Source organism: Rhinatrema bivittatum, chromosome 6 (assembly GCF_901001135.1).
Source record: "Rhinatrema bivittatum chromosome 6, aRhiBiv1.1, whole genome shotgun sequence".
NCBI classification, from domain to species: Eukaryota; Metazoa; Chordata; class Amphibia; order Gymnophiona; family Rhinatrematidae; genus Rhinatrema; species Rhinatrema bivittatum.
Genome location: NC_042620.1, coordinates 235,079,592 through 235,099,468, shown reverse-complemented (window position 1 = coordinate 235,099,468; position 19,877 = coordinate 235,079,592). Strand labels below are relative to the sequence as shown.

Here is a 19,877-nt window from a genome sequence, read left to right as displayed (position 1 = left end):
TTCCAGGGCACAAACCGATCATTTGTTGGCACTCCATGGGTCTCAGAAAAGGACAGTTCATCTCCTTACTCACTTCTATAAGCAAAGGGGGCCTATATGCATGGCTTTAGCACAGTTTATGTTACAAAAACAAAACAGCCTAGTCCTGGTGTAATTTTTCCTTGACGGAATTTGAAATTCATTGGAAATGGCAAACAATGCTGATTCAGTGGTATTGCTCAAGCTATGGTGAAGTTGCAGATCTGTGGGCACTCCCAAACAACACCATGGGCTTACATGCAAACTGACTATGGCTACCTCAGAGCTTCCCAGAGCGCTAACTAAAAAGTTTCAGCTGGCTTTGTAGGATATGAAACTAGTTGCATGTATGAAATATTGCACACATACACGTGTTGCACCCTCAGAACACCCAAATGATGCTGGGGACGCTGTGCAGGTAGTATTTATAGTCCTTAGAGAGAGGGAGTGCCAGTGATTGTAAAATGGCAAAACCTAGTCATCGGATTTAGGACCCATGATTGCAGGGTTCCAGAAGGATCCCTTGTGTTCTATGTCTGTTGTTGCAATGAATGAGCTAAATGAGTTGGAGGGAATATAAAATAGGGAGAAAAATCCCCTGGTGTTTGTGAATGAGACTCAAGGAGCCCTAGCTGAAAGGAGGCCATGTCTGATGGAGCTGGAAGTGGCAAATACGATGCCTCAAAAGAAAGTTGCTTCATCAGGGTGCCTGGGTACAATTTATTTTGCACTTCATATTTTTATGCAATGTTTCATTTTCTAATTAGTTATTGCTAATCCATTTTGCATGATATCAGAACCCTTCTCTTTAAGGAGTCATCTCGTTCTGCCAATCATTTTCATTTGAAGACATCTCACTTTGCTTGAAACATCATAACCTCTTCCTCTGGAAATTATGATATTATAGCAGAGGATTAGGATGTTAAGGACAAAGGTTCAATGAAATAAGGATCCCCTAAATCTGGAAAGTAAGAGTTATAGTCTGGGGAAAATGTGAATTCATGAGGAATCCTAGACGTTTGCAATCAGCCCCCTCTGGTGGTAAGAGGAATGAACTACAGAAGATTACAGGAACTCCTGGCCTGCATGGCACTGCTCATCCTCCTGGCACACTGCTCCTTCCTATAGGCCAGCACTGCAATAATTTTCACAATCTACAATCCATTGAGAGGATCACAGCCAGCCCATGAGTTTTGCAAAGCTACAGGAAGGAGCAGTGTGCCTTATAGGAGGGCAATTGTGCATTGGTATGGCAGCTTCTTGGCGGGTCATTCAGGAGGAAATGTGATTTTGTTGGGCAGATCTCATCAGGTAGCCTTCTCCCTCCCTTCCTCCCCAACCCCCAGCCTCCTACTGATTTTCACAGGTGGTTGGCGCAGACATTGCGGAGAAGGTATGATTTTGCTGCGAGGGTGTTTGTTAATTGCGATGGAGAAGGTACAGAGAAGGGCTACCAAGGTACAGAGAAGGGCTACCAAAATGATAAGGGGAATGGAACAACTCCCCTATGAGGAAAGACTAAAGAGGTTAGGACTTTTCAGCTTGGAGAAGAGAAGACTGAGGGGGGATATGATAGAGGTGTTTAAAATCATGAGAGGTCTAGAACGGGTAGATGTGAATCGGTTATTTACTCTTTCGGATAGTAGAAAGACTAGGGGACACTCCATGAAGTTAGCATGGGGCACATTTAAAACTAATCGGAGAAAGTTCTTTTTTACTCAACGCACAATTAAACTCTGGAATTTGTTGCCAGAGAATGTGGTTCGTGCAGTTAGTATAGCTGTGTTTAAAAAAGGATTGGATAAGTTCTTGGAGGAGAAGTCCATTACCTGCTATTAAGTTCACTTAGAGAATAGCCACTGCCATTAGCAATGGATCACAGCCAGCCCATGAGTTTTGCAAAGCTACAGGAAGGAGCAGTGTGCCTTATAGGAGGGCAATTGTGCATTGGTATGGCAGCTTTTTGGCGGGTCATTCAGGAGGAAATGTGATTTTGTTGGGCAGATCTCATCAGGTAGCCTTCTCCCTCCCTTCCTCCCCAACCCCCAGCCTCCTACTGATTTTCACAGGTGGTTGGCGCAGACATTGCGGAGAAGGTATGATTTTGCAGCGAGGGTGTTTGTTAATTGTGATGGAGAAGGTACAGAGAAGGGCTACCAAGGTACAGAGAAGGGCTACCAAAATGATAAGGGGAATGGAACAACTCCCCTATGAGGAAAGACTAAAGAGGTTAGGACTTTTCAGCTTGGAGAAGAGACGACTGAGGGGGGATATGATAGAGGTGTTTAAAATCATGAGAGGTCTAGAACGGGTAGATGTGAATCGGTTATTTACTCTTTCGGATAGTAGAAAGACTAGGGGACACTCCATGAAGTTAGCATGGGGCACATTTAAAACTAATCGGAGAAAGTTCTTTTTTACTCAACGCACAATTAAACACTGGAATTTGTTGCCAGAGAATGTGGTTCGTGCAGTTAGTATAGCTGTGTTTAAAAAAGGATTGGATAAGTTCTTGGAGGAGAAGTCCATTACCTGCTATTAAGTTCACTTAGAGAATAGCCACTGCCATTAGCAATGGTTACATGGAATAGACTTAGTTTTTGGGTACTTGCCAGGTTCTTATGGCCTGGATTGGCCACTGTTGGAAACAGGATGCTGGGCTTGATGGACCCTTGGTCTGACCCAGTATGGCATTTTCTTATGTTCTTATGTTACTGGCATTGAGACATTTTGACAAAAAAATGTTGGCAAGCCCCGTTCTAGCTTATGGCCAGATCTTGACTACTTTACTAGAACTACTGCTTTAAGATTATCCAATTGCTATTTCTTGTCCTGAACTTCATCCATTTCCTCATGCCATCTACATCCCTGTCTCACAGCCCTGAAGAACATTTAGGACTCTGGTTTGATGATATTCTTTATTGGCTCAGAGATATTCAGTATTTGATTTAATAGTTTATTTTTGTAGCTCTTCTTGTTTCAGAGGTTCAGTTTTCATAACACGAGCTTTGAGGAATTTCACTTATTTAGGGGATAATTTTCAAAAGTATTTATGCACATAAATTGTGTTCTGTCTCCTCAGTAGCAGGACCAGTTTTTGGACTTCCCTACCAGAGACTCTGAGAACGCTAGCCTTGATTAAAATCTTTTAAAAAGATGGTAAAGATATACCTGCTTCTTCACTCATCCATGGGAAGAAGCAATGCCAGTATCAAATTGCAGACATTGATTTTTTTGTCAATTTGTTTAACATATTTTGTGTCTTTGTTTATGGTTTTAATATGAATGCTTTACTTTTGTACTGTGCCTCGAACCTTTGCTATGAGTGGGGGTAAACGATGGAGACTGTCGGGTGTATCCTGTAAAGTGCGGCCGCGTTTACCCTGCTCCTAAGCCGCTTTTTACTCACATTTTGCTTTGCCGTACAGCAAAATGGCGCCGGCCGTACGGCAACACGATTTGAGCGCAGGAGGTCGTTCCCGGACCCCCGCTGGACTTTTGGCAAGTCTTCTGGGGGTCAGGAGGCCCCCCCAAGCTGGCCAAAAGTCCCTGGGGGTCCAGCGGGGGTCCGGGAACGACCTCCTGCGCTCGAATCGTGTTGCCGTACGGCCAGCGCCATTTTGCTGTACGGCAAAGCAAAATGGTGCCGGCCGTACGGCAACACGATTCGAGCGCAGGAGGTCGTTCCCAGACCCCCGCTGGACTTTTGGCAAGTCTTGTGGGGGTCAGGAGGCCCCCCCAAGCTGGCCAAAAGTCCCTGGGGGTCCAGCGGGGGTCCGGGAGCGATCTTCTACGCTCGTGACGTCGGGGAACACGAACCAAAATGGCGCCGGTGCTACCTTTGCCCTGTCATATGACAGGGCAAAGGTAGCGCCGGCGCCATTTTCTATCAACGTGCCCGACGCCCGAGAGTGGAAGATCACAACGGGACCCCCCCACTGGACCCCAGGTAATTTAAGACATTTTGGGGGGGGGTTCTGGAGGGTGGGGGATTTATTTTAAAGGGTCAGGGTGGGTTTTAGGGATGTTTTAATGTGCCGGTTTTCCCGCCCTCCCCTGATTCACGATTTACACGATATTTAGAAAAACAAAACCGCGACGATCCTATTCCCTCCCCCCCCAGCCGAAATCGATCGTTAAGACGATCGATCACACGATACACATCTCTACACTGCAGTGCTCATCTATTTGATTTGTCACCTAGCCAGCTCCACCATCAAGAGAGACTTCTTCATTTTCTTGATTGTATTTTTTTCCATACATTTTTGTGTTTTGGACAGGGTGCACCCTTTGCAAACTGGTGACATTGGGGTGGATCTGTTCCCCCCCTTTTTGAGTACTCAAGGTAAAGACAATTTTTGAAAGTTGTGTACTTCACTGCCTTTCTCCCCCAACTTCTCTCTATTAGCCTTCCTTATTTATTTATTTATTTATTTTTAATTTTTATATACCGAAATTCTTGTAGAGACTACAAATCACTCCGGTTTACATAAAACGAAAAACTGTTTTGTACTATCCTTATGAGTATGATGGTTGCCCTGGCTAACAGGCCATACCCAGTGTTATTTTTGCATTGCTTGATTTAAAATAAGAAAACTGCAAGTTTATATTATACTTCACTCTGTACTGTTCCCATTTAATGTTCTGGTTGGATTTACTGTCTACTTACACAATACTAGTAAAAGGGTTAATTACTGTTTTATTCTGGTGTGATGACTTTATCTGGTCTGCCGTGCCACAAGAGAGAAGTTGTTCAGGAAGGGCACAGAATTGTGGTATTGGGATGATTGGGACCCTGTCTTATCTCTCACTCAGGCTATGAACCTGAAGATAAATTATAATAGTAAATATAATTTCTCATGCAGTACTCCTTATCCCAAGCATAGGGGTAATTCATAGTCTGGACCAAGGAGGGATACATATACTTTTGATTTTCAAAAGTACACGCATAAATGTATGCAGGCACAAGTGTAAATGTGTGAACCTGTGCTGCGCAGGATTCTAATACACCCGCCAGTTTTAGGGTTGCCAACTGGCTCCAGATTTTCAGGACAGGTTGAAAAATCTGGAGCCAGTTGGCAACCCTAGTTAGTTTCAAAGTGGACTTACATGAGTAAATATGCTTAGAAAATTAGAACTAAAGTCCATGTGTACTTTCTACACGCAGACTTCAGTCCTATGTGGGCTGTTATTAAATTACCCTCAGAGATTCCAATTATCAACATATATACACATAAGTTGGTGCCTATACATTTACAGCATTATTTTACAAACTGTGCAGCAGCAGCCATAAAGTTTATAATATAGCGCATATCTCTATCCTGAAAATACATGTGCATACATATTTGTAATGCAGGGAAACATATTTTCTCTACCAATTTATAGAATTACATGCATATAATTTATATGCATTATATTTGACAAGGTATTCATGTAATAAGCGTTACTTATATGCAGAAGCATTCTGTTTATGAAAATATTTACTTGGATGCGTATTTGCCGATACCTCCCCCAGTTCACCCAGACCTTCACCAGTTCAACCAGACCCTCCTGCACTTCACCCTGAACTCCCACCAATTCACCCAGTCCTCCCACCCAAAATCTACAGACAAAAGGCAAGTGTGATTTCAATTGCACAAGCCAACTGGAAGGTCGTAAAGTTGTACGGACAAGTTCAGTAATATATGTGCGTATAGCACTTATAATACCTGCAGTACCTGAATGTAATCCGCTTTGAAGTGTCTGAAAAGCGGGAATATAAATCAAATAAATAAATAAAATAGCAACTTGTGAAAAACTTTCTGAATCCCACCCTGCAACACCCCTAAACTACCGCCATGCGACAGTGCTAGTATGTGCAGACTTCAGACTTTTGCAAAATACGTCGCTTGTGTACTTGCTACTTACATGAGTAATTTGCAATTTTACATGTGTAAACCTATTGAAAAGTCACATAATAATGTTTAAAATAAAACCCACAGAACTTTAATGCAGAAAAGCAAATATCACTAAAATGGGTACCCTAATGTGTTTCTGTATCTGAGATTGTTCTAGGTCTTTTTGCAGTTTACCTTTTCTCAGACAAGCTGATGACTTTCAGCTTGGTTTCATTCTGGACCAAGGGTTCAAGGGGCTTCCTAGCTGTTTCCATGCTGCTAAAATACAGAAATATAAAATATGAGTTTGATGAACAACATCATTGTAAGAACCCTTCATGTCTCATGCTTTTACCAAAAATAGTTACTCTGTGTAAAGTAGTGTGGACTATGTTTCATGACTTATTTGGAAAGGAACTGAGATTCATGGAGCATCTTTCAAAGCTCCGGTGCTGCCATTTCAGGGTTGCAGATGATGCCGCAGAGGTTTGTACAGTGTGACGCTGCTGTATATTTGGAGACCAGGAATAATGGAAAGAGGGATGAGAAGAAGAATATCAGCACCTGGAGTTGCAAGAGCTTTCCAAGGTCTCACACAGTGTGTCAGTGCCAGATGGGATTCAATAATATTAATAGTAGTTTCTCTTTTACAGGTCGATATTCAGTAAGCCGGCAAGCAACACAGTTATCCAGGCAAAAGGTTTCCCAGATAACCTTAGCCAAATATACCACTGATTATACCGGGCTCAATTACCCAGATAAAGTGATCTGTGTAACTTTGCTGCTCAGCGGTTTTACTGAATATTGGATACAAAAATTGGTGAAGCCTCCCCATCTCCTCCAATTTCTTGAAAATAATAGAAGCCCAAGAAGAGCTGATCCTACCCTTTCCTCTAACTTATAATATTTGAGAAAGAGCCCACCTCTTCACCCCACTCCAGAACCCCCGAGAGTTTCCCCAATGTACACCATGGATAAAGAGTCTTTGACCTCCTCTCATTTGCTTAATACATAACTGCCATGCTCTCTGACTGTTCTTGGCACTTATACATTTATATTTATTTTATTTTATTTATTATTTAAAATTTTTGTATACCGACATTCGTTTAGAGAACATCACATCGGTTTCCATATAACAAAAAAATAGCCAACAGGGCTTTACATAGAAACTGAATAAAGTAACTAGAGAGGGTGGGGGGAGAGGGGGAGGGGGTAAGGGCTTTACAATGAAAATATTAGGAGAACTGGGAAGGGGGGGGTAGAGGGATAAGGGAAACCAAGGATATGCTGAACACGTAAATTCAAGGCAAAAACATAATTAAATGCAAATATAGCTTATGTACAATAGTAATACAATGAGGGGAGTTAAGAGAGGGGTTTAAGAAGGGACCTGGGGGCGGGGGGAGGGTGGGGGGGGGGACAGGGAGAACGGGGCGGAAAGGAGCGGGGGAGAAAAGGAGGGGTGGCTCAAGTATATCCTTCACTCCTTCACTATCACTTCACTCAATCCTTCACTATCCTTCAATATCCTTCACTATCCTTCACTCAAGTATATCCTTCACTCCTTCACTAATTGGCCCTTTACTGATAGCTGAAGGGCCCAATCTCCATTTAGAAGTCTGTTCAGAACTGAGAGAGAGTTTGTCTCAAGTTTTAAGACTACCGGCAGCAAATTCCACACCTGTGGAGCCTTTCCACTGCATGAGTTTTCCAAGGAGCTAAGTCTCAATATTTTTGAACAGAAGGTATAATCAATTGTCAGTCTTACCTGGAACATAAAGTCCATCGTGGCGAATACTGAGCAGCTCGACTAGCTAAATAGTTTTGGGTGCATATCTTCGGTACTTTGAAAGCAGTAGCGAGACTTTTAAAGAGCACATGCAGTTTAATCGGTAGCTGGTGTGGTGTGACTGTAACCCAAGGGCTCTAGCACCCCTTGTAGAATTGTTATTATTTCATGTTGCTTTATCTGAGCATGCTCTAACTTTAGATGAGTCACTCTTGGGAGAGCTGGAGTATTTGTAAACTTCAGGGATGGAAATGCCAACTGATTTAACTGGCTTCCTCTTGCTGAGGCATGGGGCAAACCATCTTTTCGTGAGTCCAAGGGATTGCATTAGTCCACTGTTTAGTGAAATCTCAGTAATTTGAGTAGCTTGCCTGATGTGGATGATCAGATTGCATGAGACAAAATGAATATCATTGGAGGTACTGGCAATTCTTGGATTCTGCTAAACTGTAACAACTACCCCCCTTTTTGGAATCTTTGTCATGTTGTAAGTGTGACCTGGTGTCGTCTGTCACTAATAATTTTGCCCTGTTTCAGCATTTAGGGGATTTTGCATTTTTGGGGTCCTTCCCTTGCTTTTTTTGGGCTGTGGCTCTGGGGTATAAATTGCCTCTTGAGCATGCTCAGAGTCAGAGGGTTAGGAGATACTGCAAAGTGATGGTCTTTTCTCCAGCCCTGAAGATTGATCAAGAGGGGGTCTTTCCGCTCCCTGGTGGACTGCCCAAGCAAACATGTTATAAAATCGCACATCCATGTGTGTGCGCCGGGTAGCATGCGCACATGGATGTGCGCACGTAGGTATCAAAATCTACCCCAATGTTTGCATTCTTAGCAGCTCTGGAGGCTGCCATATTGGCCAGCATGTCTCACATTAACTTGATTGCAGTAGGGCATGAAGTTAGTATGCATCAATCTGGGCACCCTTCATTAATAAAGAATCCACAATCAGAGTCTTGCATCCTCTTTTCATTGGTGTTAGCTGTAAGTATTGTGCATTGTCTGAGCTTTGGTTAGTAAACTGAGGAAACAATTTCCATATTTATTTCGGACTCAAGAAAGATTCATGTTGATCGGCTTTCAACCAATTTATCCGGGCAAAATCAATGGCATGCTATCATGCTTAATATATCAGGACGTAGGAAGGGTAATTTTCCAAAGTATTTCTGAGGGTAAACTGGTGCTTTACCTGCAGAAATGGCCCTTTCAGAAAATTGTGTGACAAACGTAAAATTATGCACACATTCACTGTACACATGTATTTTTCCATGCAGAGGGGAGAGGTGCTCCAAGGGGGGGAGCCTTAGCAGGATTGTGACTTACTTCCCTACTTTTTGAGTGTATAAAGTACACGTAGATTCCCTTGGCAAACCTACGCGCACCAAACCGCAAGTGTGATTGTGTGCGTGTACTTTTGCTTGGATCATTTTCAAAGCGGGCTTATGTGGATATGTTTGCTTTGCACATGGATGTAAATTTTTCATATATTTTTTGGCTAACTTATGCGTGAAACTACAAAATTACACCCACAGTGCAATAATGGTATTTTAGAATATTAAAAAAACTGACGTTAATAGTCACTTTAATATCAACAAATGTAACAACCCCCCCAAAAAAGATTTAAAATTATAAAGTAATAAGATAGAAATGGTTAAAACATTTGGGTGAATACTTCCAGGCTTTATTTTTATATAAAAAGGCTGTATAATACATAATTTACATGGAACTTTCTTTTCAATTGGATTATATTTGTAGTGTGTGTAACAACACAATTTACTTGCATAAAACTACTGCCACCCTGACTAGTTTCAACTCAGTTATATGAGTTTAGTTTGACTGCTGCCCCAATGATCATGTGGGTTTCATCTTTGCGTTAAAAATCTAACCCTTTAAAAAATTTATTTATAAAATTTTACAACTTAAACGGAAAAATATCTTCTTCTGACAGGAAATTAATCTTCATGACTACAAGCAAACAATATAATAAAGAAAACAGAAAAATGCAAACAAAAAATAGCCAGTCAGAAATTCAAGTCCTTAAATAAAGGGGGATTATGTAGGTAATAAAATAGCCATAAATTAAGGAAATACATCCAGAAATAAATCCAGAATGAATGTACATTGATAAATACATCGATAAAGCAGGCAGGCAGGCAGACCATCAACTAATAATCATCCCTCCACCAGTGGTACATCCACCCTACTAACCAATCTTCCTTCTAATTCTATTAACCATGTAGCAATTGTGCTTTTGGATTCCAGTTGGAGAACAGTTTTTATTGAAAAGCTAATTAAAACAAATGTTAAAAGAACACTGAAGATTTAGAAAGTGTACATGTTAAGTGTTTGTAAGTCCTGAGTTATATTTTAGCCATTTAAAATTACATATTTTGTGAGGCTGTATATTTATCATTTAATGTGTGACTATTTTTAAAGTATAAATGATCTAGTATTTGCTTTAAGCATCCAGATTTTTATAGTAATCTATTTTGGGGGCTCTTGGTAATTCAGATCTTGAGTTTTTGTAACATTAACAGGGAGGATTCTCATTCACATTATATTTACATTATATACTTAAAATATAATGTCTAAAATGAAGACCACAGGACTTTCATGCAGAAAAGTAAATCTCACAAAAGTAGGAGCACTAACATGCTTCTGTTTCTGAGATATTTCTAGATCTTGGAGAGACGATTACCTTTTCTCAGACGAGCTGATGACTTTTGGTTTGGTTTCATTCTGGACGAATGGTTCAAGGGGCTTCTTAACGGTTTCCATGCTGATAAAATATACAAAAATAAAAGATAGTTCTAATGAATAACGCCACTGCAAGAACTCTTCATGTCTCATGCCTTTACCAACTAAATTAACTCTATGTAAAGTAGCATGGACTGTAATTCATGACTTATTTGGAAGAGAATTGAGGATTCACAGTGCATCTTTCTACTTTAAAAGCTCCTAAGAGACAGAGAAAGGGATACTCAGGCGGCACCATTTCAAAGGTTTGTGCACTGGAGAATAGCAATGATGGAATGAAGAATAAAAGGAGGACTATCAGCACCTGAACGTGCAGGAACTTTCCAGTTTGTCAGTGCCAGATGGGATTCATTAATAAACAGGGCCAGATTTAAGATTATGGCACCCATAGGCCAATGACTAGAGGCAGGGGGGGGATTTGCTCCCAGGAAATCAAAGAGCCTTCACAATTTGACACCCTAGGCCCATTCCCATGTTGCCTTATGTCTAAATCTGGCCTGGTTAATATAATTATTAACACTTTTACAGGTCAACATTCAGTAAGACGGTAAATGGGAAATTTACCCAGATAATTTTGGCTCAATTTTTCGCTGATTATACTTGGCTAAAGTTAGCCAGATAAAGTTACTTGGGTAACTTTGTTGCTTACTGGTTTACTGAATAGTAGTTAAAAAAAATTGGTGGAGCGATGGAGCCCCACATCCCCTCCTGGTTCTCTGATGTTTAAAAAAAAAAAAATATATAGCGGAAACCCCCTCCTGCTCTGCCCAATCTCTTCAGAAAAGTGGAGTCCGAGCAGGGCTGATCACCCACCCCCCCTCCCCACCTAACTTACAATATCAGAGAAAATTCTCACCTTTCCGTTTCCACTCCAGAATCCCTAAAAGGTTCCCCAGTCTAAAGTGGAAGGAGTAGGGTCTTGGACCTCCTCTCACTTGCTTAATACATGACTGCCATGCACGCTACCAGTTCCCAGCACTGATATATTACTTTATATCCTTCACTCCTTCACTGTCAGCTGAAGGGCCAAACTCTGCTCAGGACTGAGAGAGAATTTGTCTCAAGTCTCAAGCCCACTGGCAGCAAATTCCACTACTGTGGAGCCTTGCCAGTGATTGATCTTTCAAGAACTGAGCTGGCAAGTCTGAGTTTTTGAACAGAGGGTATAACCATCCACATGGCAGTCTTAGCTGGAGCACAGAGCTGGAACACTGAACGTTCTGAGCAATTCAGCTAGCTAGTTTGGCGCACATACCTTCGGTAATCTGAAAGTAATAGTGAGAATTTTAGCATCCACACATAGTTTAATTGGTGGGCCCTTTCCTATCTTTTTTGTCCAGTCATGATCTTGGCGGCAGAATTTTGTACCGGTTCCAATCAGGCGAGTAATCACGTGGGAAGCCCTGAATACGCTGCATTGGAATAATCAAGAGAGGATCGCTGATCTAAGGTCAGATTGATGTAAAAATGGACAAAGCTGTCTGAAAACTGCAAGTTGACAAAATCCTTCCTAAACTGTGTGTGGGTGAGTGTGTTGGGGGAGGGGGTGGATAGAGAAGGTTGTGTTCCCAATTATGTTCCCATTCCTGTTTAGTAGAAGAAGACATTTTGGGTGGGGGAGCCCCAGAGATTGTCCTGGTTGTGAAGCATTTGGGAAATAAATGCTGTTGTTTTTTATCTGTAGTACCATTAGGTGGCCACTGGATGGCCTTTGGCGTGATAGTGAACATGCAACTGATTTTTTTGTTTTTGTTTTCAGTTATGGTAACCTGTTGGTGTGCTAAAGAGTTTAGAGAGGTGTCCCCTTAAGAGAGAGAGGAAAGGAGATGACTGGTTAGGGAGTAGCCTAGGAAAGTATAAATTCTTGCTCAAATTGGTGGGAATTGCCCTTTCTGAGTATGGAGTTGAGGAAGAGATGGAGGGAGTCTGGAATGGCCGTCCCGTGGACTGGTGGACCTGAGACACCCCCCCCCCCCCCCGCAAGTATGGTGTGAGGCCCTTCAGGAAGCCTTCCCTCAAGGAAGGAGGTCTGTGGATGAGAGGTAGGAGAAGAGGTGATTCCTTCCGCTGGGGAAATGGCTAAAAGTTAGGAGAAGGACTGAGAAGTATCCCCCAGATGGCCAGAGCATGAAGGAGACCAGGGAATACCTGCAGGCTGCTGGAAGGACTAAGCAGAATGGTGAGTGTCCATGGAGATGTGAGTGGGGGGCATGAAGTAGGAGCCCTGCTAATTGCTAATTTATCGGGTACTTTTCACAGCAAAAACGATGTGCATGTATACATTTGAAAATGCAAAATTATATGCATGGTTTCAAGCTCCACCCCAAGGATCACCTCTTCCTACTACAGGTAAAAGTACAGAAGCCCTATGCATGTAATTTTATCTGCATATAGGGTGGGCAGTTTTCTTAAAGCCCATTTCCACAGGTAAAGCACTGTTCTATCCAAGAAAATGGATTTTAAAATTACGTTCACAATTTTGCATTTGTAGAAGTTCTGGAGACGGCCATATTGGCTACTATGTCTCATTAACCTAAATACAGTAAGGAATAGACATAGACACATGACGGCAGAAAAAGGCCATTACGGCCTATATAGTTTACCAGCCACACCAGCTATCCAACTTTACAATCCCTACCACTCCCTCGGAGATCCTCTATTTATTCCATGCTTTCTTGAATTCAGCTACTGTCCTTATCTTTATCACCTCCATGTGGAGGCTGTAGTATGCAATCACTATCCTCTCTGTAATGAAATATTTCTTTAGCTTACTCATGAGTTTACCCACTTCATCCTCATCCCATGACCCTTCATTCTAGTGTCTCCTTTCCTTTGAACGAGGCTCACCTCCTGTGCATTGATACCTTACATGCATTTAAATGTCTCTATCTTATGTATCGGTATGATTTTAATTTACATCATTTTGAACAATGGACCTTTAGAAAATTGGGCAACCAATACAAGCATAAAATTATGCACAAACACACTGCACCCTCATACTTTGATGTGCTTAGAGGACAGAGGTTTCAGGGGGTGGAGTCTTGGCAGGGCTGGGACTTATATGCACACTTTTTGATTTTAAAAAGTTTGCTTGTATATTCTCTCAGCAAAGCTACTTGCACCAAAAAGCAGGGGAGTGTGTGTGTGTGTGTGTGTGTGTGAGTGTGTGTGTGTGAGTGTGTGCTTGCAGGTTTTCCGGGATAATTTTCAACGCAGACTTGTGTGCACAGGACAGCTTTGAACATTGGTGAAACTTACACATTTTCTGGCTAACTTATGCGCAATGTTACAAAATTACCCCCACAGTTTAATAATCTTACATTAGAATATCAGGAAAACATACTGTTAGCCATTTAATATCCACAAAATACAAATTTAAAAACGCTCTTTAAAATTATAAAGTAACACTACAGTAATTTGGGTGAATACTTCCAAACTTTATTTATATATAGAAGGGCTCTAAAACACATAATTTAGATATTATGGGAATGGGAGCTTTCTTTTCAAATGGATTTTAGTTGTAATGTGTCTAACAATGCAATTGGTTTGCTTAAGAGCACACCACTGTGACCAGTTTCAGCTCAGTTATATGAGTGTGGTTTGATTGGTGCCCCAATGATCAAGTGGAGTTCATCTTTGAGTTTAATATCTAACCCATTTCATCATGAAGCGATTGTGCCTTTATCGCCCAGCTGGAGAGTATTTTTCATTAAAATTCTAGCTAAAACAAATGTTAAAAGAATGCTGAAGATTTTAAAAAAGTGAACATATTAAGAGTATGTGAGTGCTAAATAATTTTTTGGTCCATTTAAATTGCATATTTTTATGAAGCTGTATATTTAAATTTTATTATGTGAATAATTGGCTGGACCATTTGGACTTTATCTGTAGCCATTTACTATTTTACTATGAATATGTTTAAAGTATGAACAGTTATTGTGTAGTATTTGCTTTAAGAATCCATGTTTTTATAGCAGCTTAATTTGGGGGTTCTTGAGGATTGAACTTGGCCACGTCTGATTTCTAGTTTTTGAAACATTTGCACGGAGGGGGTCTCACTTATACAGTGCTTAAAACAAAGATCACAGAACTTTGATGCAGAAAAGAAAATCTCACTAAAGTGGCTGCACAAATATGCTTCTGTTTCCGAGATATTTCTAGGTCTTGGAGGCTGGACTGTGTTGCAGTTTACCTTTTCTCAGACGAGCTGATGACTTTTGATTTGGTTTCATTCTGGACGAGTGGTTCAAGGGGCTTCCTAGCTGTGTCCACACTGATAAAACACACAAAAATAAAAGATGATTCTGAAGAATGATATCATTGCAAGAACTCGTCATGTCTTATGCCTTTACCAACTAGAGCTACTCTGTATAGAACAGCATGGACTATATTTCATGATTTATTTGGAAAGAAATTGGCATTACCCTCCCCAGTGAAAAGAGACCCCCGCGCAGTGGTGTCATGTGGTGATGCGCTGGCAGGTAATGGTGGTGGAGAAGGTGGGAGTTGCAGGGGAGACAACACAAATGCATTGGCCCCCAGGCACCAGAGATTCTTGTCATGCCTTTGGCTGGCTACATTCCATCCGGCTTTCTTCTTAGCCAGCTAGAATTTAGCTGGATAAGTGCCCAAATGTTCATATAGCTGGATAACCTCTGAGTTAGCTGGCTAAATGCTTTTGAATATGGACCTCATAGTTCTAGCATTAGAATATGGTCATTTAGGACAGGGGTGGCCCAACTCCTCATGAACCACAAACTGAAGCTGCATGAAATATATTCACAGAGAGTGAAGACAGCGCATGCAAAACTATCTGATGCATATTCATTCTGGATATTCTGAAAACCAGACCTGTTTGTGGCCCTTGAGGACTGGAGTTGACCATCCCTGATTTAGGATCAGAACACTCTATATGGGTTTCAAAAAAGCAGTAAGAAATTAGAGTAAGATTTACACTGGAATCCTAAGAATTAAAATTACTAATATTTACATTATTGAATTCTGTCTCTGGCACTACACACTGCATGAGAACTTGGAAAGCTGTTGTATGTCCAGGTGCTGATAAAGCCTAGAATTACTTGATAGATATAAATAAACTATGAAAGAGTATTTTTGTCCAGACTAATTTAGCAACTCAATATCACATAATCATAATCAATTCATAATCATTCTGGTAACTTTTGTGATTCTGCTCAGTCTCTTTAATTTCCTGCTATTAATCCTTGATGACAGTAAATGTTTATAAATGAAAGGAACTGGCATTTAGTTATAGCAGAGTACCTTTTATTTAGAATGGTTGAGACCAGGATGGTTCCATGTACATCATTTTTTTTTTATTTTTTATTTATGCTATTTAAATAACACAAGAAAATCTTGTACAGTAACTTGAGAGATACAACATAACATTAAGGTATAAATTCCAAAAATAACAAAGAAATAACCCTCAAATATACAAGAAAAATAGGGGAAGTGGAGGAAGTTAGGAGCGAAACACAGGAATTGGTAAAAAGTATTAAACTGAGAGGTATGCACATTTTATACAATTTAAACATAGATCAACAAAATTAGCCACTATCTGCATGAGAGTCCAAAAAAATCAAAATTGAGATGGTTCAAAATATAAATACTTCCTAGATGAATATTTCACCGCACATTTACATGAATAATGAAGCACCAGAAGCCAAAACTTCTTGGTGCATGGCAAGAAACTTTTTCCTGCGTTCTTGAGTCACATGAGTTATGTCTGGATAAATCCAAACTTTTTGACCAAAAAAGAGAGTAACTCGATCATGAAAAAACAATCTTAATATATAATCACGGTCTTCGGAGAAGACAAAAGAAACCAAAATGTCCCTCTAGATGTGACATGAGTATCAGAAGAAATTTTGTGGAAATTAGTCAGATCGAGAGGTTCTCCTTGGCCATATCTTAAGCACGAGATTCGGTTGGAAGAAAATAAGCTTGGCTAACATTGGCATAGCTTCAGGGTAAATTTTTTAAATCTCAGAAGCATATCTTTTAAACACATCAAAAGGTGAAAGAATAGGAAAATTCACCAGTCTAAGGCCTGGATTCACCATTCTATCGCAGAATGGTGAATCCAGCAAAAACGGGGGGTGGGGGGCAGGCCTGTGAAAGCTGGCAGCCATCGCACCATCACGGTGTTATCGCTGCCGGCTTTCGCACCCAATAGCACCACCGTGAAAGGTGGTGCTATTGGGCGCGCTACTGGCGACGATAACATGGTTTACCTTATCGCTGCCAGTGAAGACCGTGGAGTCCGCCCGACTCCTCCCTCGCCGCCCCGACTCCACTCCTAGCAAGCTATCGCACGTGGAAAGGGACTTTTCGCATGCGATAGCGGATTATCGCACATGATAAGCTTTACAAAATGATCCCCTAAATTTTAAGTATCTTAAGGCATTTTCCACATTTTCAAATGTCTTGGCTTGGACCACCTTGAACTAAATTGGATTGAACATTGAATCAAAGCAATCTGATTATCCTTAACCTCAAATTTCTTAACATCTGAGGCAACTACAACTTCTAAGTCCTGAATGCATCGGAGCATATCTGAAGAAACATCCACTAAGGAAGATATAGACTTCTCCAAAGACTTAATTGCAGTCCAAACAGTTTCTAAGGTTATTACTTGTGGTTTGTCCAAGATAATTCTGTGAATAACTTTAACAGGGGCACTCAATGACAGCTCTCCTGTGGCGGCTTCAGTTGCAACCACCTCCCTAAAGTTCACCAGAGTTGAAGCCTGAAGCTGGATTCTGACAAGACTACTTCACCCAAAGATGCAGTCGCCTCGTTCGATGACAGCAGATCGCTCTGTGTGGTCTCCTGAATCACAGATCTCATGGTAGCAGTGGAGGAAGTGACTCCAGATGCATCAGAGCTCGATTGGATAACAGGGCAAGGAATATGCAAGTCTTCTTCCACTAAAATTAAACAGGATGGAGGAGGAGAGTAGTAGGTTCTCCGGGGCTGAGAGTTGTTTGAAAGTCCGGCAGCAATGCGGTTCACTCCCTGACATTAGCCATCAAGGAACCGGTACCCGAAAGTTCAGATGTGGGGGTAAGAAACCCATCAATTCTTGGATGTAGCAGGTCACTGGGGGAGGAAACTGGAGAACTCCCCCGAACTCGACCTTTTCGTTTCATATGAGGTATAAGTAAAAGGAAAATTAAACTGAGGAAGTTCCAAACCAAACCTCTCAGCAAGACACCATCTTCCATGAACATAATTTTTATGGATAACGGACATTCCATTCTAGTATGGGAATTTTCTGATCTAAAAAATTCAGATTATAGGAATTTTTCTAGAAAATGGAATGTATGAAGCTAACCAAGTTTTTCTGGCTAATGGAACACAGATAATGAGAGTTTTTAGTTAATAGGATTTTGAATATAAGATGCTTTATTTTAGGGCTTCCCAAACCTGCCCTAGGGACTCCACAGCCAGTTAGGTTTTCAGGATATCCACAATGAATATGCATGGAGGATAGCTAATGTAACCCCAATATTTAAAAAGGGCTCCAGGGGCGATCCAGGAAACTACAGACAGGTTAGCCTGACTTCAGTGCCAGGAAAAATAGTGGAAAGTGTTCTAAACATCAAAATCACAGAACATATAGAAAGACATAGTTTAATGGAACAAAGTCAGCATGGCTTTACCCAAGGCAAGTCTTGCCTTACAAATCTGTTTCACTTTTTTGAAGGAGTTAATAAACGTGGATAAAGGTGAACTGGTAGATGTTGTGTACTTGGATTTTCAGAAGGCGTTTGATAAAGTTCCTCATGAGAGGCTTCTAGGAAAAGTAAAAAGTCATGGTATAGGTGGCGATGTCCTTTCGTGGATTACAAACTGGCTAAAAGACAGGAAACAGAGAGTAGGATTAAATGGACAATTTTCTCAGTGGAAGGGAGTGGGCAATGGATGCCTCAGGGATCTGTATTGGGACCTTTACTTTTCAATATATTTTTAAACGATCTGGAAAGAAATATGACGAGTGAGGTAATCAAATTTGCAGATGATACAAAATTGTTCAGATTAGTTAAATCACAAGCAGATTGTGATAAATTGCAGGAAGACCTTGTGAGACTGGAAAATTGGGCATCGAAATGGCAGATGAAATTTATTATGGATAAGTGCAAGGTGCTGCATATAAGGAAAAATAACCCATGCTATAGTTACACAATGTTAGGTTCCATATTAGGTGCTACCACCCAAGAAAGAGATCTAAGTGTCATAGTGGATAACACATTGAAATCGTCGGTTCAGGGTGCTGCGGCAGTCAAAAAAGCAAACAGAATGTTGGGAATTATTAGGAAAGGAATGGTGAATAAAACGGAAAATATCATAATGCCTCTGTATCACTCCATGGTGAGACCGCACCTTGAATACTGTGTACACTTCTGGTCGCTGCATCTAAAAAAAGATATAATTGTGATGGAGAAGATACAGAGGAGGGCTACCAAAACGATAAGGGGAATGGAACAGCTCCCCTATGAGGAAAGACTAAAGAGGTTAGGACTTTTCAGCTTGAAGAAGAATCGGCTGAGGGGGGATATGATAGAGGTGTTTAAAGGTATGAGAGGTCTAGAACGGGTAGACGTGAATCGGTTATTTAGTCTTTCAGATAATAGGAAGACTAGGGGGCACTCCATGAAGTTAGCATGTGGCACATTTAAAACTAATCAGAGAAAGTTCTTCTTCACGCAACGCACAATTAAACTCTGGAATTTGTTGCCAGAGGATGTGGTTAATGCAGTTAGTATAGCTGTGTTTAAAAAAGGATTGGATATGTTCTTGGAGGAGAGGTCCATTACCTACTATTAAGTTGACTTAGAAAATAGTCACCGCTATTACTAGCAATGGTAACATGGAATAGACTTAGTTTTTGGTAGGGATGTGAATCGTTTTTGAACGATTAAAATTATCGTCAGATAATTTTAAAATTGTCCTAAATCGTTAGAGTGCAAGATACAAAACAACTGCCCCCGATTTATCGTCATAAATCGTCCTAAATGGTTAAATAGGGCACGAAAATTATTTGGGGGAGGGCGGGAAAACCGGCACACCAAAACAACCCCTAAACCTACCCGACCCTTTAAAACCAATTCCTTACCCTCCCCCACCCTCCTAAACCCCCCCAAAATGTTAAATTACCTGGTGGTCCAGTGGGGGGGGGGGGGGGGGGGCCCGGCACGATCTCCCGCTCTCGGGCCATCGGTGCCATTTTGGCTGCCACTAATTAAAATGTCGCCGATGGCCCGATAAAAAAAAACAAACCCACCCGACCCTTTAAATCGACCCCCCTTAGCCTCCCCCACCCTCCCGACCCCCCCCCAAAACCTTTTAAAATTACCTGGTGGTCCAGGGGGGCCTCGGGGAGTGATTTCCTGTTCCCAGGCACCGGCCATCCAGTGCTC

The 19,877-nt window shown here is 41.2% G+C and overlaps 1 protein-coding gene across 13 annotated transcripts in view; it reads right to left on the bottom strand.

Moving 5' to 3' along the window:
- Positions 1-19,877, bottom strand: part of ZNF185 (zinc finger protein 185 with LIM domain) — a 220,858-nt gene that overhangs the window by 92,676 nt on the left and 108,305 nt on the right. For 7 of the 13 annotated variants that reach the window (XM_029606612.1, XM_029606614.1, XM_029606618.1 and 4 more), the window contains 3 exons: positions 14,630-14,710; positions 10,379-10,459; positions 6,090-6,173 (listed from right to left, as the gene is read on the bottom strand). The exons of 4 other annotated variants lie outside the window; for them this stretch is intronic. In XM_029606612.1, the coding sequence (XP_029462472.1) occupies positions 6,090-6,173; positions 10,379-10,459; positions 14,630-14,710 (246 nt within the window). The remainder of the gene's footprint in view (positions 1-6,089; positions 6,174-10,378; positions 10,460-14,629; positions 14,711-19,877) is intronic. 2 more of the 13 variants (XM_029606617.1, XM_029606619.1) reach the window with 2 other exon arrangements.